Source organism: Lupinus angustifolius, chromosome LG07 (genome assembly GCF_001865875.1).
Source record: "Lupinus angustifolius cultivar Tanjil chromosome LG07, LupAngTanjil_v1.0, whole genome shotgun sequence".
In the NCBI taxonomy this organism is placed as follows: domain Eukaryota; kingdom Viridiplantae; phylum Streptophyta; class Magnoliopsida; order Fabales; family Fabaceae; genus Lupinus; species Lupinus angustifolius.
This window is the reverse complement of record NC_032015.1, coordinates 1098375-1116666: the sequence shown is the minus strand read 5'-3', so window position 1 is coordinate 1116666 and position 18292 is coordinate 1098375. Positions and strand designations below refer to the sequence as shown.

The following is an 18292-nucleotide window of genomic DNA, read 5'->3' as shown; positions in this document are numbered from 1 at the left end:
TGGTTAAATTATTTTAGATGATATGATATTGATAGTGTTCTAGAGATTATAATTAAAATGAATTTTGTAATATAATAAAGCATTATTAAATTCATTATTGCATAAATTGATATATACTACATTTAATTTCTTATTCAAAAAATGTGAGAGGATATTCTTTGTAGTACAAAGGCAACAACATGAAATGTTTCATGATATTAAGGTTGAGTTCAAAAATCTCACTTATAAAAATATGAAATGACTTAAAATTGAAAAGGATACTGAACTTTGATTAAGATTACACATGAATGCGGTTATGGATCACGTTTTATATTTACCATAGTAAACATGTTAGAATTTAATAAAAACTGTGGTGTTTTCAGTTAATGTTGTTCTCTATTTCTACTTAGTAATTATAAAATATTATATTCTTCATTGAATATATAACCATTAAATAAATTAAATATTTAAAATTAAAACATGAACTGGCTAATAACTAGCAAGAAACTTGGAAAAAAAATGTACACATTGAGCAATTAAGAATTGATTATTTCAAAATTGGCAACACCTACCTATACCATTTTATACAATAAGCAGAATAAAATGTACCAACAAGATTAGCAGAGACCATAAAAGAAAATTGAGTGCTACTTATTGCTATTATTCCTAAGTTCAACCAATTATCATGGCTCATGAGCTAATTCCTGTACTAAAACAATGGTTAGAAATCACCACTATGCAGAAAGAAAAGACAAAAGAAAAGCATGAAGGCTAGTTCAACTTGATGGCTGCACCTTATTTTATTCCTACGCTAAAACTGAGTCATTGCTCTGGGAAAGTTGTTTCTGGAAGTAGTATGAGGTGAAAAGTTGGTATCCTCATCATCTCTGCCTCGTCTTTCATACTACCATGAAATAGAAAAAAGGAAAGAAATACAATTCAGTCAAATATACACAGATCTTCTACTTTGCCCCATTTTAAGATCAGTGCATGCTGAAAGCCTCATCAGATCTTCTACTTGTTGCAAACAGAATCACCGGTGCTATTCTCTTTTAATCACCTAGTATATATACCTTAAATTTTAAAATAAGAGCTTTGATAATTTCTCTATTGGTAAGTAGCTTATTAATTAATAACATAGAAGATTACTTTTTTGAATAATAACATAAAAATAAGAAAATGAGTTATAACATTTATTTTAATATATATTGCAGTTAACCAAATGTGGTACCCCATGCCAATGACCACTAAGATTTTGGTTCTCCATGTCAATGATCCTTTATATCTCTTTTCATATTAATTACAATAAAATTGTTACTTAGTGACCATGAAATTCCAGGTTCGTCATTCTCGTTGTAACCCAAATCAAAACTAAGTCGAAGAATATGAGCCCATCAGCTCCAAATGGACTTTCACAGAATTCTTCTTCTATAAATGAGAAAGCTGCGAGAATTGACACGTGGTAATGTTATTTTTCCTGGATGTATGTATATGTGTAGTGTAATTCAAAATATTTCCTCGAATTAGCATATTGCATTTTATTTACTGGAATATTCTACAATAACTATATAAGGGTATCAGCAATGACAAACAATTATTTTACACTTGCATATTTGAGAAATTGCACAAAGGAATTGCTAAACAAAATCAAAATTGGATAAGCATGGTTCAAATATTGAAAACCATTTCAAATTGGTTTTTCCAGTAGGACCTGAAAGCCTCAGCAGCATTATCACGAGCCCATCAACATCATCAGTTTTTCCATCCCACTGCAACATACAATAGACATGAGTTACTAATACTAGGAGACAAAAGTACCATAATATCTTTGCTTTGAAACTAAGTTGTAGTCCACAGTGATATTAGCGAGTAAAATAAAGGTACTAGAAATTTTCAAATAAGAGGGTCATCTAGGAAAATAAAATGATGCCCATTTTCCCATACACCATTTTTAGTGATGCTGCCATATTTGAGGAATGTAACAAATACCTATCTGGAAAGGAAGGAATCAACTCGTTAATCGCTCGGACAATAGCAGCTGAATCCGTTGCATGTTTGTCAGATGGCGACTCTTTCTTCGTTTCTGCATGTAATGAAAAAAGAATCAATGTTGATACATTTATGTCGAAGCACAAGGTAAATGTCATCCACAAAATTATTAAACAAAATCACAAGGCTGACTGGTCAAAGCAAAAATTCTCTTCATTGTCCTTCAATACCTTCCACATTTTCAACTCGACCATTATCGCTGACATCTGAACTTGTGCTCATGTTTAAATCCGGGCCTTTGTTTGTGGCAAACTCCTTCAATATATGACCTATGAGATTATATGCAAGCATACTTGTCTTATCACAAGAGTCTTGGATAGCAAGGTATTGGTTCTTGCATACACTGTCCTTGGTGGGAATGGGTTTTGTCTCCTTGCGTAACGAATTAGCTGTACCTTTTGCATCTAATTCAGTGTCAGTTTCATTAAAATCAAGTTTCTTGACAACATTTCCATCAGATTCTCTGTCAGATGAAACATCTGACTTAGTATAGTTTTTGCTGGCCACACGTGTACTAACACGCTCTTCGCTTTCTCCTGGGAATTGGTCGGTACCCATGTTATGGGGAGTGTTGTGAACTTCGGATGCAGAATTTACTCTATCACAGTTACTAGGTTGAAGCTTTTCACAATTACTGTTCGACTTTCCGCTGGAGGGAACATTTTCCTGTTTCATAGAAATAGAAGAATGGGACTGAAATGGCACAAAATCCCCAATACTTTCTGCTTCATAATTTAAATCCATTGAATTGAACGTTCCATTAGTAAATTGTCTATCCTCCTTGGGTTGATCAACATCATCATCCTCGTCACTGCCACTGTCTTCACTTTCTTCTAATTCCTCCATATAAGCATCTGTGAAGTCTTGATCAAATTCATGGTCAGGCAATAAATCTAAAACAACTTGTTTTGCTTGGGCACTCACACTAAGTAGGCAGTCAACCTCTTCTTCAATATCCTTCTTCTGGAATAATGTATCATGCGTGCTATTAGAACCCCTATTAATACTATCTAGGATCTTTGTTAGAGACTTCGGAATTCTATCCATGTCACTGCAATGGAAAAGAAATTCGGTCAAAAAACTTACAAAAGCTGTACGTAAGGTCCTAGTTGGTATCATAGCCTCTGGTTCTACAAGAAGCTTTAACTTTCTTAGCACAGGCAATGTCACAACTTTTTTATTAATAGACCATATAGCATTCATAATATCATCCTGTAACGACTTTACTTCAGGTGAGAATTTATAAAATTCTCTTGAAAGTGTTCCATGACAACCAGCAATCAGTCTTCGTGATAAGTCTGATACTGCCATGGCTTTGGCTAATGGCTCCGGAAGCCCATTTCCTCTATCAAGTTGCAAAAGCATCTCCCTAATGGATTCCTTCACCAGCTTGATCAGACGGTCTCGTCCCCATCCATTTCTGCGGGGTAGCAACTGAGGCATGGATCCTTTCTTTCCTCTAAGTTTTCTATTCATTGCAACCAAGGTCTGAATTGGTAAGCTTTGAACTCCATGCAGTACCTTCTTTACAGCAGCACGATCAGATTGGGATACTATAGCAGACAAAGGCTCACATCTATCTCTAAAGTGATGTGGGTTACTGAGAAGTTCAAAAACCTTTTTGCGAGTTTCAACTTGATCACAGTCATGGCTTTTTCTACCAAGAACACTTGAAAGAGAATCCTTGATAATCCTTTTCAATTTGGAGCGAGTTATCTCGGCCTTAATGGAGCCACCATTAAGTATCATAGCAAGATGGTATAGACCCTTGTTAGTCAAATTATTGAGGCATGACGATATCAACCTTTTCAATTTTATGTTCGGGATGCCAATCAAATCCATATCATCCTGAGGAACATGATTCTCTCTTTCAACGCCGGTTCCTCCAAAGGCACCTTCCACATGAGTTCTTACTGACTCATAAAATATCTAAAATGTTCAGTATACATCATCAGTAAAAGAACAATGCAAGTGACCAAAGACAAGTTACAATAAAGGAAATACTTACATCGTCTTCCCTGAGTAAAGACTCGTTCAAAAACCTATAGAGTGCAGACAAAAAATGAATAAAAAAATTGATTAAAGTGAAATATAATACAAGTGAAGATGCTATAATATATAAAAGCATCTCAAAATATGTTATACAGAAAAAGGGGACTCACAAATTGGAGTTGTTGAAGTTGTTATTATCAGATTTGGTGAGTTTCATGCCCAACAACCATCTGAATAGAATTACATACGCATTGAATTAACAATTAAGAAAGAACAATTAAGAGAGAAAGAAAAGAGAGAGAAAGTAGTACCTCCTCTTAAGGTTGATGGATTTGTGTTGACGCTTAATTTGTTGGAGAATAGATTTGGGGTCAGTTTTACAAAACTTGAATTCTTCAGTGTTGTCTCCTTCAATCACTTGCGCTGATGATTCAATTAACAACATTATGGAAGTGAGAAAGGGTTCTTGAGGTGGGGAATAAAAAGAGAACACAGGGTTTACAACTTAATTATTTAATACTTTACTAGCCCAGTTTCTCACTAAAGTCCAAACAGGTTACTTTATATATTATAGCCTAATAGGTCTTTTTAAAATTCACAATTCTCACCACATTGTTTATACAATTTACATGTTTTTTAATTTACCAATTTTACTCTTCAAAATTATATTTATTATCAATAATTAAAAAATATTATTAATTTTATTACCTCTCGTTATTTCTAAATAATAAAAAATTGCATATTCAATTATAAATAAAAGAATAAAATGAATGATTTAAAATTATTTAATTATTCTAATTAATAAATAACTAAATAAATATGTTAATGTACTTTTTTTTTCAAATTTAAGCTAGTTAAAAAACTAGTTTTGCAAATCTATTTTGTGTAGTTACAAACATCCAGCTAATTTTACACATATAATTAGTGTTTTAAATGGTGGTTGCAATAACAGTTGCAGTCACTATGATTGTGGTCATTACGGCTATTGAATTATTTTGTGATTAAAAAACTATTTTTAAATTCGATGCGGCCTAATGTGATCCAGTCCGGTTGTTATGATCTCACTCTAGATTTAATTAGTAACATTTTGAAACTGTACAACAGTTCTCAGTGATATTATTACAAACCTTAAGGACAGTGACTAGTGAAAATTTCACAATATTTTAATGAATTAAACCATTATGGTAGACGATTGGGATTTAGGATATGATTAACCGGAAGAAAAATTACTCGATACTCGAAAATCAAATAGTTTTCAAAAGAATTAAAATTGCATAGAATTAACCATTAGCAATTTTAAGCTTACAATGAAGATAGAATAGAGAAGTAAATATTTATTCCTCATCCTCAAGTTCAAGTCCTGGAACATATTCCAAACTGACATCAAATATGACTGGACTGCTTGGAGCCACCCTTGGTCTTCCTGGAGCAGAAGTAAGGCCCTTTGGGAAAGCCAACTGCCAAATAAAAATGAACAAAAGATATAAGGCCGACAATTAGAGCTAACTTGTCATCACATTTTCACGTAGATTCTGTTTACGAGTTGATTTTTGAAAGAAAAAGAAGACTTAGACATAAAATATACTTGTGATAAGGCTTATAAATAGATTCATTTTCTAGTAACAACTATCGAGACAGAAGCTTACTGGTCCGGGTATATACAGTCTACGTTTTCCTCCTACTTTCATGCTCAGCATACCTTCATCAAGTCCCTTTATCACCTGTTATGCTCATTGGATTGACTATCAGTTGATCTTTAAAAGCTTTGTCAAACACTGAAAGCATATTCCACAGTTATTACCTGACCAGAACCGACACGGAAAATGTAAACCTGACCTTTCTCCAGTGAACTGTACAATTGAAGAAAAAAGGGAAAGATCAAAACATAATGCAGGATTGTCTCTTTAGGCATAAGACTCCAAATTCAAAATGTATACAAATTGATCATTGTAACCAAAGGTTTCACAAAGCATTCACATAGAAGCAATGTGTCAAATAGAACATCTTCTAGACCGAAACTTAAAGGAACTTGAAAAGGCACAGAGAAGTTAAATCGCCAAAACATTCCAATAGTTTAAGCTATTTGCTAAACATGGCCAATTGAGGATTTTGTTTGTCAAACCTAGATCTCCAACATCTAATCTAATTAGTCATGGTTGTACAATTCTGTACATACAAACATAACTTGTCATGTGTAAACAACAACAAACACCATTCATTGACTGAAAGCATAGATTGGGTAGACTTCAGTAATTGGCGAGTTTACCTATCAAATATTTGTCCAGATGGAACCATTGCGACATAGTTAGCAGCTACCTGTGATCACATTACATAAGGTATCAACGGTAATCACATTAGTCGTGGTATATTAAGAAATGAATCACATGCTGACAAAAGACTCAACGGTACTCCAGCCCAGATAACTAGGTAATTTCAGACAGCATGTGATTTTAGAGTGAACGCAGCTGCTGCCTAAAATATGGATTTTTTTTAGATATGCCTAATGTGATTCAAGGACTTGAAAAAGTATTTTGTCAGTAAAAATGTAAATCATGTTACCACAGAACCAAAACAAATTCAACACTGATCTGATATACATAGTATAAGTGCCACCTTCTATGAAGGGTTTACCCAACTACATCATCTAAAAAATCCAGGTTGGAAAAATACATGTTTTTAACAAGAAAAAAATTAACTATTCATAATGGCTATGCTGTCTAGGAAATGAAAAGGTTCTATAGAGCCTCTTTTTAAGGGCTATTTTTGATAAAACAGATGCAGAGAAGGACACATTACTTCTTTAGAGGCATTAAGCTATCTTGAAGAGCTTAGTAGATGGCAAGCCCATATCATGTAATGAAATTTATGAATATATGTACAGTGTTAGATGTCTAGAAAGGAAAACATATACACAATGACTGTTTCAAATGGAAAAAAGATCCAACTGTTCCCAAGATAAAACTGAAATAGTTAAGCATGGGTGTGGTTCAAAATTGGCATGGGCTTTGGAACGTCGAGACAAAAATACAAGAAAACATGAACAAGTCAGAGAACATTACACACCTGAAATCCAACTGGTGGACTAGGTCCTTGTCCAACCTTAATGTCCTTATATTGCAAACCTGATTCGGTTGTTACAATGGGCACCTTGGTTGTGTAAATTATTGAAACACAGCATCAGTGATTAACTATGGATATTGTGTAATCAATATGGAGGAAAAAAAAAACATTCCCTTGCTACTTATTGATGGTCAAAGAATCTCTTAAAAATATGCAGCATATGTGTTATTCTATCACACTGATTTAACCATTTCCAAATATAACAAATTCTCTGCTGCATGGTGCACAATATCTATTAAAGCATGAAATCTGTCTACTATCCCGACAAACAAAATTATGGCAATAATGAGTACTACTATAAAGTAGAACTCTAAGAATCTCTGCTCCTAACTGCTTGAACGACATACTCTGATATTTTGAGAGAGTATGGGCATTGATTGGACAACACACAAGGGTATTAGTTCTTAAAACATTCCAGCAATTGAGCAAAGCTTTTGCCTGGTTCAAAACTATAATAGTGAGTTCACTGTCCATGTAACCAGTGAAAGATAATCAGTGAGGGGTTTATCGGGTTGCCATACTTTAACTTAAGTGACAGCATTTGATGAGATTTCTGATGACATCTATAAGATTGACAACGATTTTTGGAGACTCATATTCTGGAGTCCTTTTCTAAAACATTCTTAAGGCAATAAGAGGTTGTTAAATCTGTAACCACTTTTTAAGGAGTGAAAATTCAATGAAATTGTTACTTAAAGAAATACCCCACACAAATTTCTTCAGAAATTATTTATTGATCTATCAGAAACTTGCAGTGCACATTAATAGATAAAAGTGATGCAATGCAATCAATTCAAATCTATCAGAAATTATTGATGAAATATGGATACACAACATAAATATGGTCACAGATTCTAAAACATGATTCATTATAAACATAATAAAATGCTAATATTTTTCTAATAAATGTGATATCTCAATCTATATCAGTATACATTGTGTAACAATAAGAGGTAAACAATTGTATAAACTAGCTAGGACTGAGCACGAAGAAGCACGCCGTACAAACAGGTGTTCAACAAAACGGCTATTTTAAAGTGTCAATGTTTCATAATTGTTAGCAATCCACATCAATAATCAGTAACTTTGAATGGAGGAAAACAAAGAAACGAGCGAGATAAAGGGGACTATGTAATCTCACCATACATTTTCAAGCTCTTTCTCACAAGTTTCATCACACAGTTTTGGTTTTTCCTCTGGGGGCAAACCAGCACCTTTGGCAACCAATGAACCAATGAACATGCCTGAGATTCCGAAGGATAAACCAAGAAAATCTCTACGCGAGTTGGTATTCAACATAACACTGCATTCTGTTGTCTCTGAGGATTTAACTTTAACAACTAGTTTTCGGTCTTGCAGAAAAAAGGTACTAAATTTACCACAAGTAGAACCTACAAAAAAAGTACTAAATTTAGAAAACAAACGTGGAAACGAATCGAATAATGGAAGGTACACCAATGGTAATGGCTTAACTACAATGTTGTGTCAGCAATTGGAGCTTTGGAGTGTAATCTAAAACTATGATTAAATAAGTGACAAATGCTTCCTACTAGAATATAAACATGATTAATGGAATTACATGAGAAGGAATAAAGAATGAAGATAAGAAGAAATATAAGAATGGAAAATGGATGGGTTAGGAAGGAGTGGCACTTGCCAAGAAGCAGAGATGAAGCCATGCTTCGCATATCCAAATGGATAATCAAAAATCATATCTTTTAACTTTTATCAATTAACATACCACAACTTGGGCTGGGCTGCGTTATAGAGTGAACAAGATATACCCCTTCAAATATTTATGTGTACCTCATATTAGTATTCACATATCATAAATTTAAATATCATCAATATGTTTATCTAGTGGTGTAAGTTCTTATTAAAGCTTTTGACTTGATTGGTAGGGGAAAATTGTGATAGGAGCTTGACTTCATTGAAACAGCCAAATCTAAAGTTTAGCATTGAATTGTTTAGAATATCTAAGGATGTCATTTATTCATTTGTCTTCCTAAATTGTCCTAAGAGTTTAAAATTCGTATACTGACAGTGTAAAGTTTTTTTACACTGTCAGCATATCATTCAACGTTGATTTGTATTATTTTTGTTTGAGAGTCAATGACGGTTAATAAATCAATGGTGGATGATTGAGTGACAGTGTAAAAAATATTTACACTATCAGTGTATACATATTAAATTCATTGTCCAAATCTAATGTTCAACACTAGTGTTCCATAATAATGGGCCTTCAGAAAATATAGGTTTGGGCCCAATGCAAGCATCGAATGGAGTCTAGAGGAGTGTGTTCCCAAAATTTCAATGTATTATCTTCAATTCTATCGCATATATATAATTCCATTTTTTTGTCATCACCATCCACCATAAACATTCACCATCTTTTCATCACAAAAAATGGCGATGAAATTACAGATATTTACAGGTTTACCCTCAGCGCCATTTCGATCTTCTTCTTCTTCTTCCTTCTCCTCTACTCTTTGCGTTCTCAAGAAGAAACCTCTCAACGCATCGTTTCTCGGTACCGGAGGTATCGCCCTTTCGTATTCAATTCCTTTGCTTTCATTTTTTTTTCATTTAATTTCCTTAATCGATAGCTATGTTTGGCACATGACTTATTAATCGATTAATTCAGCTTAATTTCAACTTGTGATTATGATAGTGGAAGTTCTGAAACTGAAAACAATAAGGATTATTAAGCCGGTGCAATGTGGAGGAGGTGCTCTTGGTACTCGCATGAACCTATTTGATAGATTTGCAAGAGTAGTGAAGGTGAAATCAGTCAACAACAACCAATTTGAAATTAGTTTAGCTTTTATAATCTAATTGTTGTTGTCATTTTTATGGTTATATTTTGTCATCTTAGTAATGCAGTCGTATGCAAATGCAATCATTAGCACATTTGAAGATCCTGAGAAGATTTTGGAGCAATCAGTGCTTGAAATGAATGATGACTTAACTAAAATGCGTCAAGCTACTGCACAAGTTAGTTTCACTATCCCTTTCTTGTTGATTCCTTGTGTTTTCTCAATTATTATTATTTCTTATAATTGTTTTGTTTCTTCGAATTTTTGTAATGATTATACACAACTTTTGGAAACTGTATTATTTTGCATGTTAACTGTGAGGTTTAGAATGATGCTGAAAACTGACTTTGAAAGAGGTCTTTGTAGTTTTCCCTGTACATGCTATATCACTTTCTCCTCTCTCCAACTTAATATGATTAAAAATCATCTGTTTTCTTTCTTGAGGTATTGGCATCCCAAAAACGCATGGAAAATAAATACAAAGCTGCACAACAAGCTTCTGAAGAGTGGTAATATATGATAGATTTGTTAGCTTAGTTTGGTTGCAACCGCTTGTTGTATAAATAACACTTTTGTGCTTTTCATCTGATACAGGTACCGTAAAGCACAACTTGCTCTTCAGAAAGGTGAAGAAGAACTTGCTCGTGAAGCCCTTAAGAGGCGTAAATCTTATGCAGTAAGTTTTCATTTTGTGGAAGGTTTTTGTGCTGATACTAAATTTCTAATTTTGATATAAATATGATTTTTTTTATTTGCATTATGTTAATTGATCAATTAGTTTTATTGGTTTTTTTCTTTTTCCTTACACATGTTGGTTAAAGATTATATTGCTTTGTCCTTGTCTTAATGCTTAATAATATTGAAACATCTCATGCCTGCTTTTTTTATGGTTCCTATTCTTACAAGCATCTGTTAGCTTGATGGAAACTCTCCCTGCATTCCCAACAACTGATTTATTCTTATAACCAAATATGTAGTAGGTCTATGAAATGAAATGGCCATTCAGATTGCTGCGTCCCTGGATCATAATGTGGTTATTCTAGTGGGATTAAGGCTTGTTTGTGGTTATTGTAGTTAGATTTTGTAGATAATGACTTATGACAAACCTCATGATAATTTCCTTTAATGAAGTGCTTCATGTATATATTTCAATGTACATCAGATATTGCTATCATATAAGGATAGAGTGCTGATAAAAAAATGGAATTTACTGGTGCTTGACCTTTTATTGATGATTTAGGAAGTGCGATTGTGAAGTCATATCTTATCCTGCTATCACATTATGGAAAGCTCATTATAGGCTTTTAATGTGTCACAGGATAATGCCCTTTCTTTGAAAGCTCAACTTGATCAACAGAAGAGTGTTGTTGACAATCTCGTCTCTAATACACGGGTAAGCTAAACTTTATTCTTTCTCAGTATGTTAATTCAGAGAAATGATCACTGTTAGAAATTAGAAAACAATGCTTTTGAATCACTGGGCTGAATAGCAGCGCTGACTCTTTTTTATGGAGTAACATTATGACATGGGACTCACTAACATCGCCTCAAGTCTAAAGATCAATTCAGCTAAGCATTGTGGATTAGTTTTCATTGTGGGATGCTTGTGTGTTCCTAAAACCTTACTAGATTACAGTTATATGCTTGGTTATTAGGATGAGGAGGCTGTTGTTTGAGTTCATTGTATATTCATTTCATTGTTTTAGCATTTTTTTTATTGTAAAAAAGATTTTAGTAATTTTCACTAGCCCTGATAACGAATAACCATCTTTCTGTTATTTAGGTGTGAGAGTGAGCCTTGATGCAACATTAAGGTTGCTTGGCTTGTCACTTGGAGGTCCTGAATTCAAATTCTGGAAAGAACCTCTTTGCTTGCGAGGGTAAGGCTGCTTACACCTACTCTCCTCATACCCCACTAGGTGGGAGCCTCGTGTACTGGGCCACCATTTTTTAGGTAGTTTTTTATCTCCAAGTTTTCCTCTGCGTTTAGTTAAAATGGTTAACTCTAAAGGGTTGCATCCTTGTTCTCAATCCATTTAATTCTAGGATAAGCGAGCTCTATAATGAATTCTTTGAGGTAAATGATCAATCCTATGAACTTTTTATAGAAAATTGTGCTGTTTCTTATTGTATGATGAAACCTAACCCTAGGTGTGATCTTACCAAAAAAGAATCCTAGGCGTGATCTTACCAAAAAAGAATCCTAGGCGTGATCTTATCAAAAAAGAATCCTAGGCGTGATCTTACCAAAAAAGAATCCTAGGCGTGACACACGACGAAGCAACTGTAGGTTTGAAGCCTGGGTTAATTTACTTCTTTTAATGTTCACCTTGTTTTCTTTAATGTTTCCAATGCACACATATGTATTGTCCTTGTCATGTTACATGTTGATTCTCCCTTTCAAAAATCCCATTATTCCTTCCTTGAATTTATACCTAGAAACAATCAGCCCCGATTTTCAATTCTTGTATGTTCACATTGTTAGAAGACATCAATTTACCTTTGTTTTCTCTTTATATGCAAAATGCTCTTCCTCTAACACACATACAATAATACTTCAATAAACAAGCTTTCTACCATTTCCTTCCATGAAACCCTTGTCTTAACCTATTGAGTTGTGACCCTTCCACTATAGTAAACAAGATCAAACAATGATACCCTCATACATCTGCTAAATCTGAGTTGCATTGACTTGTTGAGAGTATAGTAATAGGAAAAGGCCAGTACCATAAAGGCATTAACAACAGAAGGAAGGAGGGGAGGCATAATGCAATCTTTGATCTCTTCCAGTTTTAGTTTAATAATTTCACGATGGCATTTTTTGTTGCTGTAGTTTCTATATTACATATCTATCTTTATATTTATTCATGACTGTTGTACTCTATAATTTTGTCTTGTGTAGCTTTTGGAGAGTAAGATACAGGAAGCAAGGTCGAAGAAGGATACTCTGAAAGCAAGAGCTCAATCTGCAAAGTTTGTCCTTCAAATCTTTTTCTTGTTGACTTCATTCTTATTCCAGTCTACATTCTGTGGCTTTTTTAGTAATGGTTGTTTGGTTTGTGTTCCTTTAGGACTGCAACCAAGGTGAGTGAGATGCTGGGAAATGTCAATACAAGTAGTGCTCTTTCTGCTTTTGAAAAGATGGAAGAGAAAGGTTAGAAAAATTGGCGGAATCTACTATTTTGTTGTTTTGATATATAGATAATACTTATAACATGGTCTGCACTGAACATTTTCCCTCAACAACAAATAAAAATGCTATGTTTGGCGTGCCCCATACATTCAAGGTTTTATGATTCCTATCCTTCCATTTCTCTTTTCCTCTTGCTAACTAATATCCATTTTAAATCAGTAAGAAAATATGACATCTTGGAGCTTGCAGTGGTTCCAAACCTTCGTTATTTGAATGTATTTCAACAATCTGATAAGGGCTATATTGCATAATCATGAGATATTTTGTTTTGGCTGAACCTATGCCTGTGATTTATGAACATTTTGACTATAAGCATGCTCATTCTTAATTATACTAATTAGTGCAATTGTAGTCAGACTTTATAATCAAGAGCAAAAATATGCTTAAAACAGAAGTTGGCATAGTTGAACACAATAAGACATGCTTGAAAATTACACAGCCTAATCAATTGAAAAGATAGCATGCAAATATTTACTCAAGTGGATGTGCCATGTATGCCTGAGTTGTTTACATATACTTTTTGTGTGCTCATCATTGTATTTGAAATTAATTTCCGTCCTAATTGTTTCTGTCATCTTGATAGTGTTGGCAATGGAGTCCCAAGCTGAAGCTCTTGGTCAGCTGACAACTGATGATCTGGAAGGGAAGGTAGTAACTGTTTGTATGTCATGCAACCTTACAGCTTATATGTATGAAACTGAATTATATATCTCGAGCTTAGAAATGAATTAATAGAAAAGAAAAGGAAAGCATTGCTTTATTTTATTTATTCTTTATAAAAAACTGGGTCAAAGGACCCAAAACTACGTTGTATCTTAAGAAAGTTTAATACTTAAAATAATGGAAATTAAAATCTTCAGAAATCTTATTATCATACCTAGACTTGCAACATTTCTCTGTGGGTTATTGTACAAATCCTTGCAAGATGTGAAAGGCAGTTTTCCACTTGAAACTCTGTTTTCTATTCTATAGCAAAATATTTTAATTTGCCTATTCCACTCACCCTTGGGCCTTGGGGAATGTGGAAACTAGTGTATTGGAAGCTATTTGGAAGAAGTAAAAACCGAGCTTTAGTGATTATATTATGTAGCCAATTCATCTTTTACAATCAGTCCTAGGTTAGAGCTAGTGGGCTGCATCTTCCATCAGTTTTATCTTGCTTGAAAGTTAGCAAGCTTAGAGTTGCAAAGACCGTAAAACACAAACTTATTCCTGGATTATATAATTGGTTGTGTAATTAATGATTCCTTTGCACTGCGCCCATGAATGATTGTTTTTGCAGTTTGCATTGCTTGAGAGCACATCAGTTGATGATGATCTTTCAAAATTGAAGCAAGAACTATCTGGTGGCATAAAGGTATGCTCCAAATGGAGAATAGTTTGTATATATATGTTTAAGAATGGGATGAGAATTTTGGAAGTTATCTAACTTCCTTACAGGTTGTTTTTTCCTTTCCCTGTTTCGTGACCATTCGTTGGCAGACCTGTGAATGGGGGGAATGAATGATATATTTTTCCAAAACATTTATATCATGCTAGAGAATGTTCATATGATAATACCTAAATGGTACCTATCTTTTTTCTCTCATTGTTTGACTGTTTGGTTCAAGCAGAAGGGAGAGCTACCTCCTGGAAGAGGCACTGCCAGCAGCAACACTGGAATTCCATTTCGAGATACCGAGATTGAGATGGAACTTGATCGATTGAGGCAAAGAGCAAAGGAATTTTAAAGCATGTTGCTGTCTTTTTTGTTCTTCATATTCCATCTAAAATTTTACATATCAACATTGCACGGTTGAAGGCCCAATCATACTAAAATATTGTTTGACTAGTGGCTGAATGTTGGAAGGAAAAGGTAACAGATTAGCTGCATGCTTCTGCATGTGACGTGTCATGTAAAGACCTTCATAGTGTCATTATTGTAATATATATGTAAGATCAGCAACCCTAGTTTTTGATTAAAATGCATGAGTAGCATACACTTTCTCCCACATTCTATCAAGTGGAATTTTCACTAGCAACTATAGCATGCCCAGAACCGCTGGTTTTGTTTGAGCTTGAATGTTAACACTGAACACCTTCAATGTGGAGCAAGATTAGCAACGCCCCCATATTATCATTCATAAGATTGCCTTTTTTATATAAAATATTGCTTCGTGTTGTGATTATATTTTGTTTAAATCACAGCACCTGGCAGGGCTCGTTGCTAGATATATCGTTTTCCTAGTATATGATTTTTCGATTTTTCTGTTAAAAATACGATAATTTATTACCAGAAAAATGATCTTTGTGTGAAAATATACAATATAATTCATCTGTCTAAATAAAGCTAGGTTTAGTGCTGCGCATTTTTTAATTGTTGGCTCCTGGAGCTGTAATACCACATGACCACGTACAAATTAGTCCAACGTTGTTGAGTTCTATTTAAGGAGGGACCATTCATATTCTAAATTGTTTAGTCACACTCCCTATTGGAAGGGTAAATAGTCTTGTTCTCCTGTTCGACTTGAGAACATTTACAACAAAGTCTTTCAATACAAAAGTATAGTATGTTTCGGATCAACATACATGTCCATTGTTGTGAACTCTCTTGTATACCTACAAGATTTTTCATACCACATACATGTTCAAATGTCACTCTTCCTTATTATTGCATCAAACATAATTACATGTCTGGCTTAAGTGCAAAATCACATTCTAGAAAGTAGCCACTTTGTTTGAGATTTTGACTGTGAAGAGAGGAGACAATTAAACTCTTTCACAAAATAGCAGTTATGTGAGTACAATCTTTTGGGCATATGAGATATCACTGGACAAATTATAAACTTAAAAAAATTGCCCCATGATAGAATCACGAAGATCAGAGAATAGACCATAGAGAGAGTACTGCCTTAGATTTTTGACTTCATACCAAGAATTAAGAGCATCAAGATTCTTGTCTGTCCCTGAGAATGTCAATTGTATGCCTATGTTGCAAGCAGTCCCACCATTGCTTTGACACTTTGTGTTAGGCACTGCACAGTCTTGGTTGTTCAAACAAACTTTTCCACCAGAACATGCACCACAACCAAAACTCTTCCAAAACAAATTTTGAAGGGTTCCCTCATAAAATTCAAGAACCTGTAAATCAATCAATATCCAAATTCAAATTTACATTCCTAAGGTTGTAAGGAAAGAAAATCATATTCCTAGAGAAGCAGAAGTAGAGAATGTCAAGTGTGTTTACCAAAGTGAAACTAGTAATTGTGTGAGTGTTGTCAGCAAACATAATTGGTGGTGACCTTGCTGCATATTTCTGTCCAGCAAATGCAACCATATATTCACCAGATTGGGCCTGATGAACTCAAAAAATTAGTAGTCAATAAACAACCAAGTTAAATTTATGTGTATTTGATTTCAGGAGTGTGCAACTCTGTAATTATTACAAAGCATATTATCAAAGCTTTAACCACCCTAATCCTTCTCACTTAGGCACTTATACCAAGGACTCTGTAGCGATCTAACTCAATCTCTAAACCAAGGTTTTAAATTGCGGTCATTGTTGTGTTTACCACAATAAATGATAATTGCGCGAAAATATAGCTGGCGTTGTCACAATTGTGATCCTGATATGGTTGCATAGGCAACCAAAACCACAACATTGTTGCCTCAACTATGGTTGTGCTTCTCTTTCAAAACCCTCCCTTGAAAATTCTCTTAATTAAATGTTATAGGCCTTTTTTTTAAAGAAAAACAATGCTTTGCACATTTGCTTAGCTCTCAATACCAAAAAGTACCATCAAATAAACTTTTAACACTCAAATTCTAGACCAAAAAGGTTAAAAAAAAGGGAAGTGTTAATCCACAAATATATTTATAAACCAAGACATACCAAACAGATCATTCTCATGAAACTGGTAAACCTCTCTTATCCATGTTTTAATGATGAAAATATTTATTAGTATTACTTACCGGATTGAAGGTGCTATTGTTAATGGTAAGTAGAGAAATCTCATCAATCTTTGGCCTAAACACAGCAAGTTGTGCTCCTTTATTTGCAAGGTCAAGGCGCTTGTCACAAGGTGAAAGCTGAGGACCATTACCTTGGGAGAAAAATTGCTTGTCCGAAAATGCAATACCAAAGGTAAAACCATCTCCTCTTTGAACCTTAGAATCAAGACATGGACTATAAACATCATTTGTATCACCTGCATCTGTTGTAACAAACATCATAGTCATCATTGTAATCAACATCACCAAGGTTGTCTTCCTCATCTTGGACATTTTCATTTCCTTCAACAGGGTTATCATATTCTGTATGAAATTGTCACCAATGTTATAAGATTGTGATCAAAATTAGATTTTGCACAGAAAAGAACAATATTTGTGGTGATTGAAAGTTAGAAACAAAGTGATCTGAAAGTTTGTGTTTTGATTAAGGCTAAGGTGCGTGAGTTATAAGGGTCTTCACGTAGCACATTGATTCATGGTATATATACATTAAACAAGGTTAACGGAAAAGATACGTTTAAGGCTAGAATAAAAAAGTGCAAGAAAACATTTCTTGCAAAACAAGCAACGTAATTTCTTGATTGTTTAACAAATTAAAACAGATAATTTTTTTGCAAGGAAATGAAGATTGAAAACATAGGTGAAAATGTTATGCATACTTGATCAAGAAAAATAAAATGATATGCATATGTGGGGAAAAAGACCTTAAAATATGTGTTTTGTTGAATGTGAAGAATATGAAAGAGATTCAAAGTTGTGTGATTCCAAGACATGGAAAAAAGGGTGGCAACTTTGTTACAGAGACCTTTATGGAAATTGGTTTTTCCTCGGTATAAAAAGTTGATAATCAAATAAATAAAACAGTTAATGTCATAAAAGGAAAGTGCATTATTTCAAGTTCTTTGGTTTATTTTTCGGGGATTGATATAGCTAAATAAATTATCATTTGTTTTATTATGATTAATATAATAGATTATGATGAAGATAATTTTTTTCTAAATAAAAAAAAATAAAACATGTATCAAACGATCAATAAATTTAATGACATAAATTATCTTTTAGTATGAATAAATATTATATTTTTTCTAAACATATAGGTGTCATTGACTCCTTGGCCTTTATTTGTTAGCATTGTCTAAATTCCAAAGGCAAA

At 33.8% G+C, this 18292-nt stretch overlaps 4 protein-coding genes and 1 long non-coding RNA gene across 7 annotated transcripts; 2 read left to right on the top strand and 3 right to left on the bottom strand.

Moving 5' to 3' along the window:
* Nucleotides 1477–4504, bottom strand: LOC109351530. Its single transcript, XM_019592996.1, has 6 exons — nt 4332–4504; nt 4191–4250; nt 4037–4070; nt 2199–3957; nt 1969–2062; nt 1477–1748 (listed from the first exon to the last, which is right to left on the bottom strand). The coding sequence occupies exons 1-6, from the start codon at nt 4463–4465 to the stop codon at nt 1712–1714; spliced, it is 2118 nt and encodes a 705-aa protein (XP_019448541.1). The 5' UTR covers nt 4466–4504; the 3' UTR covers nt 1477–1711.
* On the bottom strand, nt 5273–8859 carry LOC109351536 (peptidyl-prolyl cis-trans isomerase FKBP16-3, chloroplastic). Its single transcript, XM_019593006.1, has 7 exons — nt 8798–8859; nt 8287–8531; nt 7084–7167; nt 6287–6336; nt 5822–5870; nt 5667–5741; nt 5273–5477 (listed from the first exon to the last, which is right to left on the bottom strand). The coding sequence occupies exons 1-7, from the start codon at nt 8826–8828 to the stop codon at nt 5355–5357; spliced, it is 657 nt and encodes a 218-aa protein (XP_019448551.1). The 5' UTR covers nt 8829–8859; the 3' UTR covers nt 5273–5354.
* LOC109351534 (membrane-associated 30 kDa protein, chloroplastic-like) lies at nt 9492–15165 on the top strand. Of its 2 annotated transcripts, none has more exons than XM_019593001.1 (11): nt 9492–9679; nt 9812–9921; nt 10024–10134; nt 10401–10465; nt 10551–10632; nt 11275–11349; nt 12859–12929; nt 13028–13110; nt 13733–13797; nt 14432–14506; nt 14760–15165. In XM_019593001.1, the coding sequence occupies exons 1-11, from the start codon at nt 9547–9549 to the stop codon at nt 14877–14879; spliced, it is 990 nt and encodes a 329-aa protein (XP_019448546.1). In that variant the 5' UTR covers nt 9492–9546; the 3' UTR covers nt 14880–15165. The 2 variants fall into 2 exon arrangements, with proteins under 2 accessions (XP_019448546.1, XP_019448547.1); XM_019593002.1 differs by having other exon boundaries at nt 9547–9679; nt 14763–15165.
* Nucleotides 11356–12595, top strand: LOC109351538. Its single transcript, XR_002108227.1, has 2 exons — nt 11356–12107; nt 12192–12595. It is a non-coding gene; the product is annotated as an uncharacterized LOC109351538 (long non-coding RNA).
* Nucleotides 15803–17939, bottom strand: LOC109351535. 2 transcript variants are annotated; one of them, XM_019593005.1, is made up of 4 exons: nt 17844–17939; nt 17101–17442; nt 16376–16483; nt 15803–16269 (listed from the first exon to the last, which is right to left on the bottom strand). In XM_019593005.1, the coding sequence occupies exons 1-4, from the start codon at nt 17910–17912 to the stop codon at nt 15976–15978; spliced, it is 813 nt and encodes a 270-aa protein (XP_019448550.1). In that variant the 5' UTR covers nt 17913–17939; the 3' UTR covers nt 15803–15975. The 2 variants fall into 2 exon arrangements, with proteins under 2 accessions (XP_019448550.1, XP_019448548.1); XM_019593003.1 differs by having other exon boundaries at nt 17799–17929.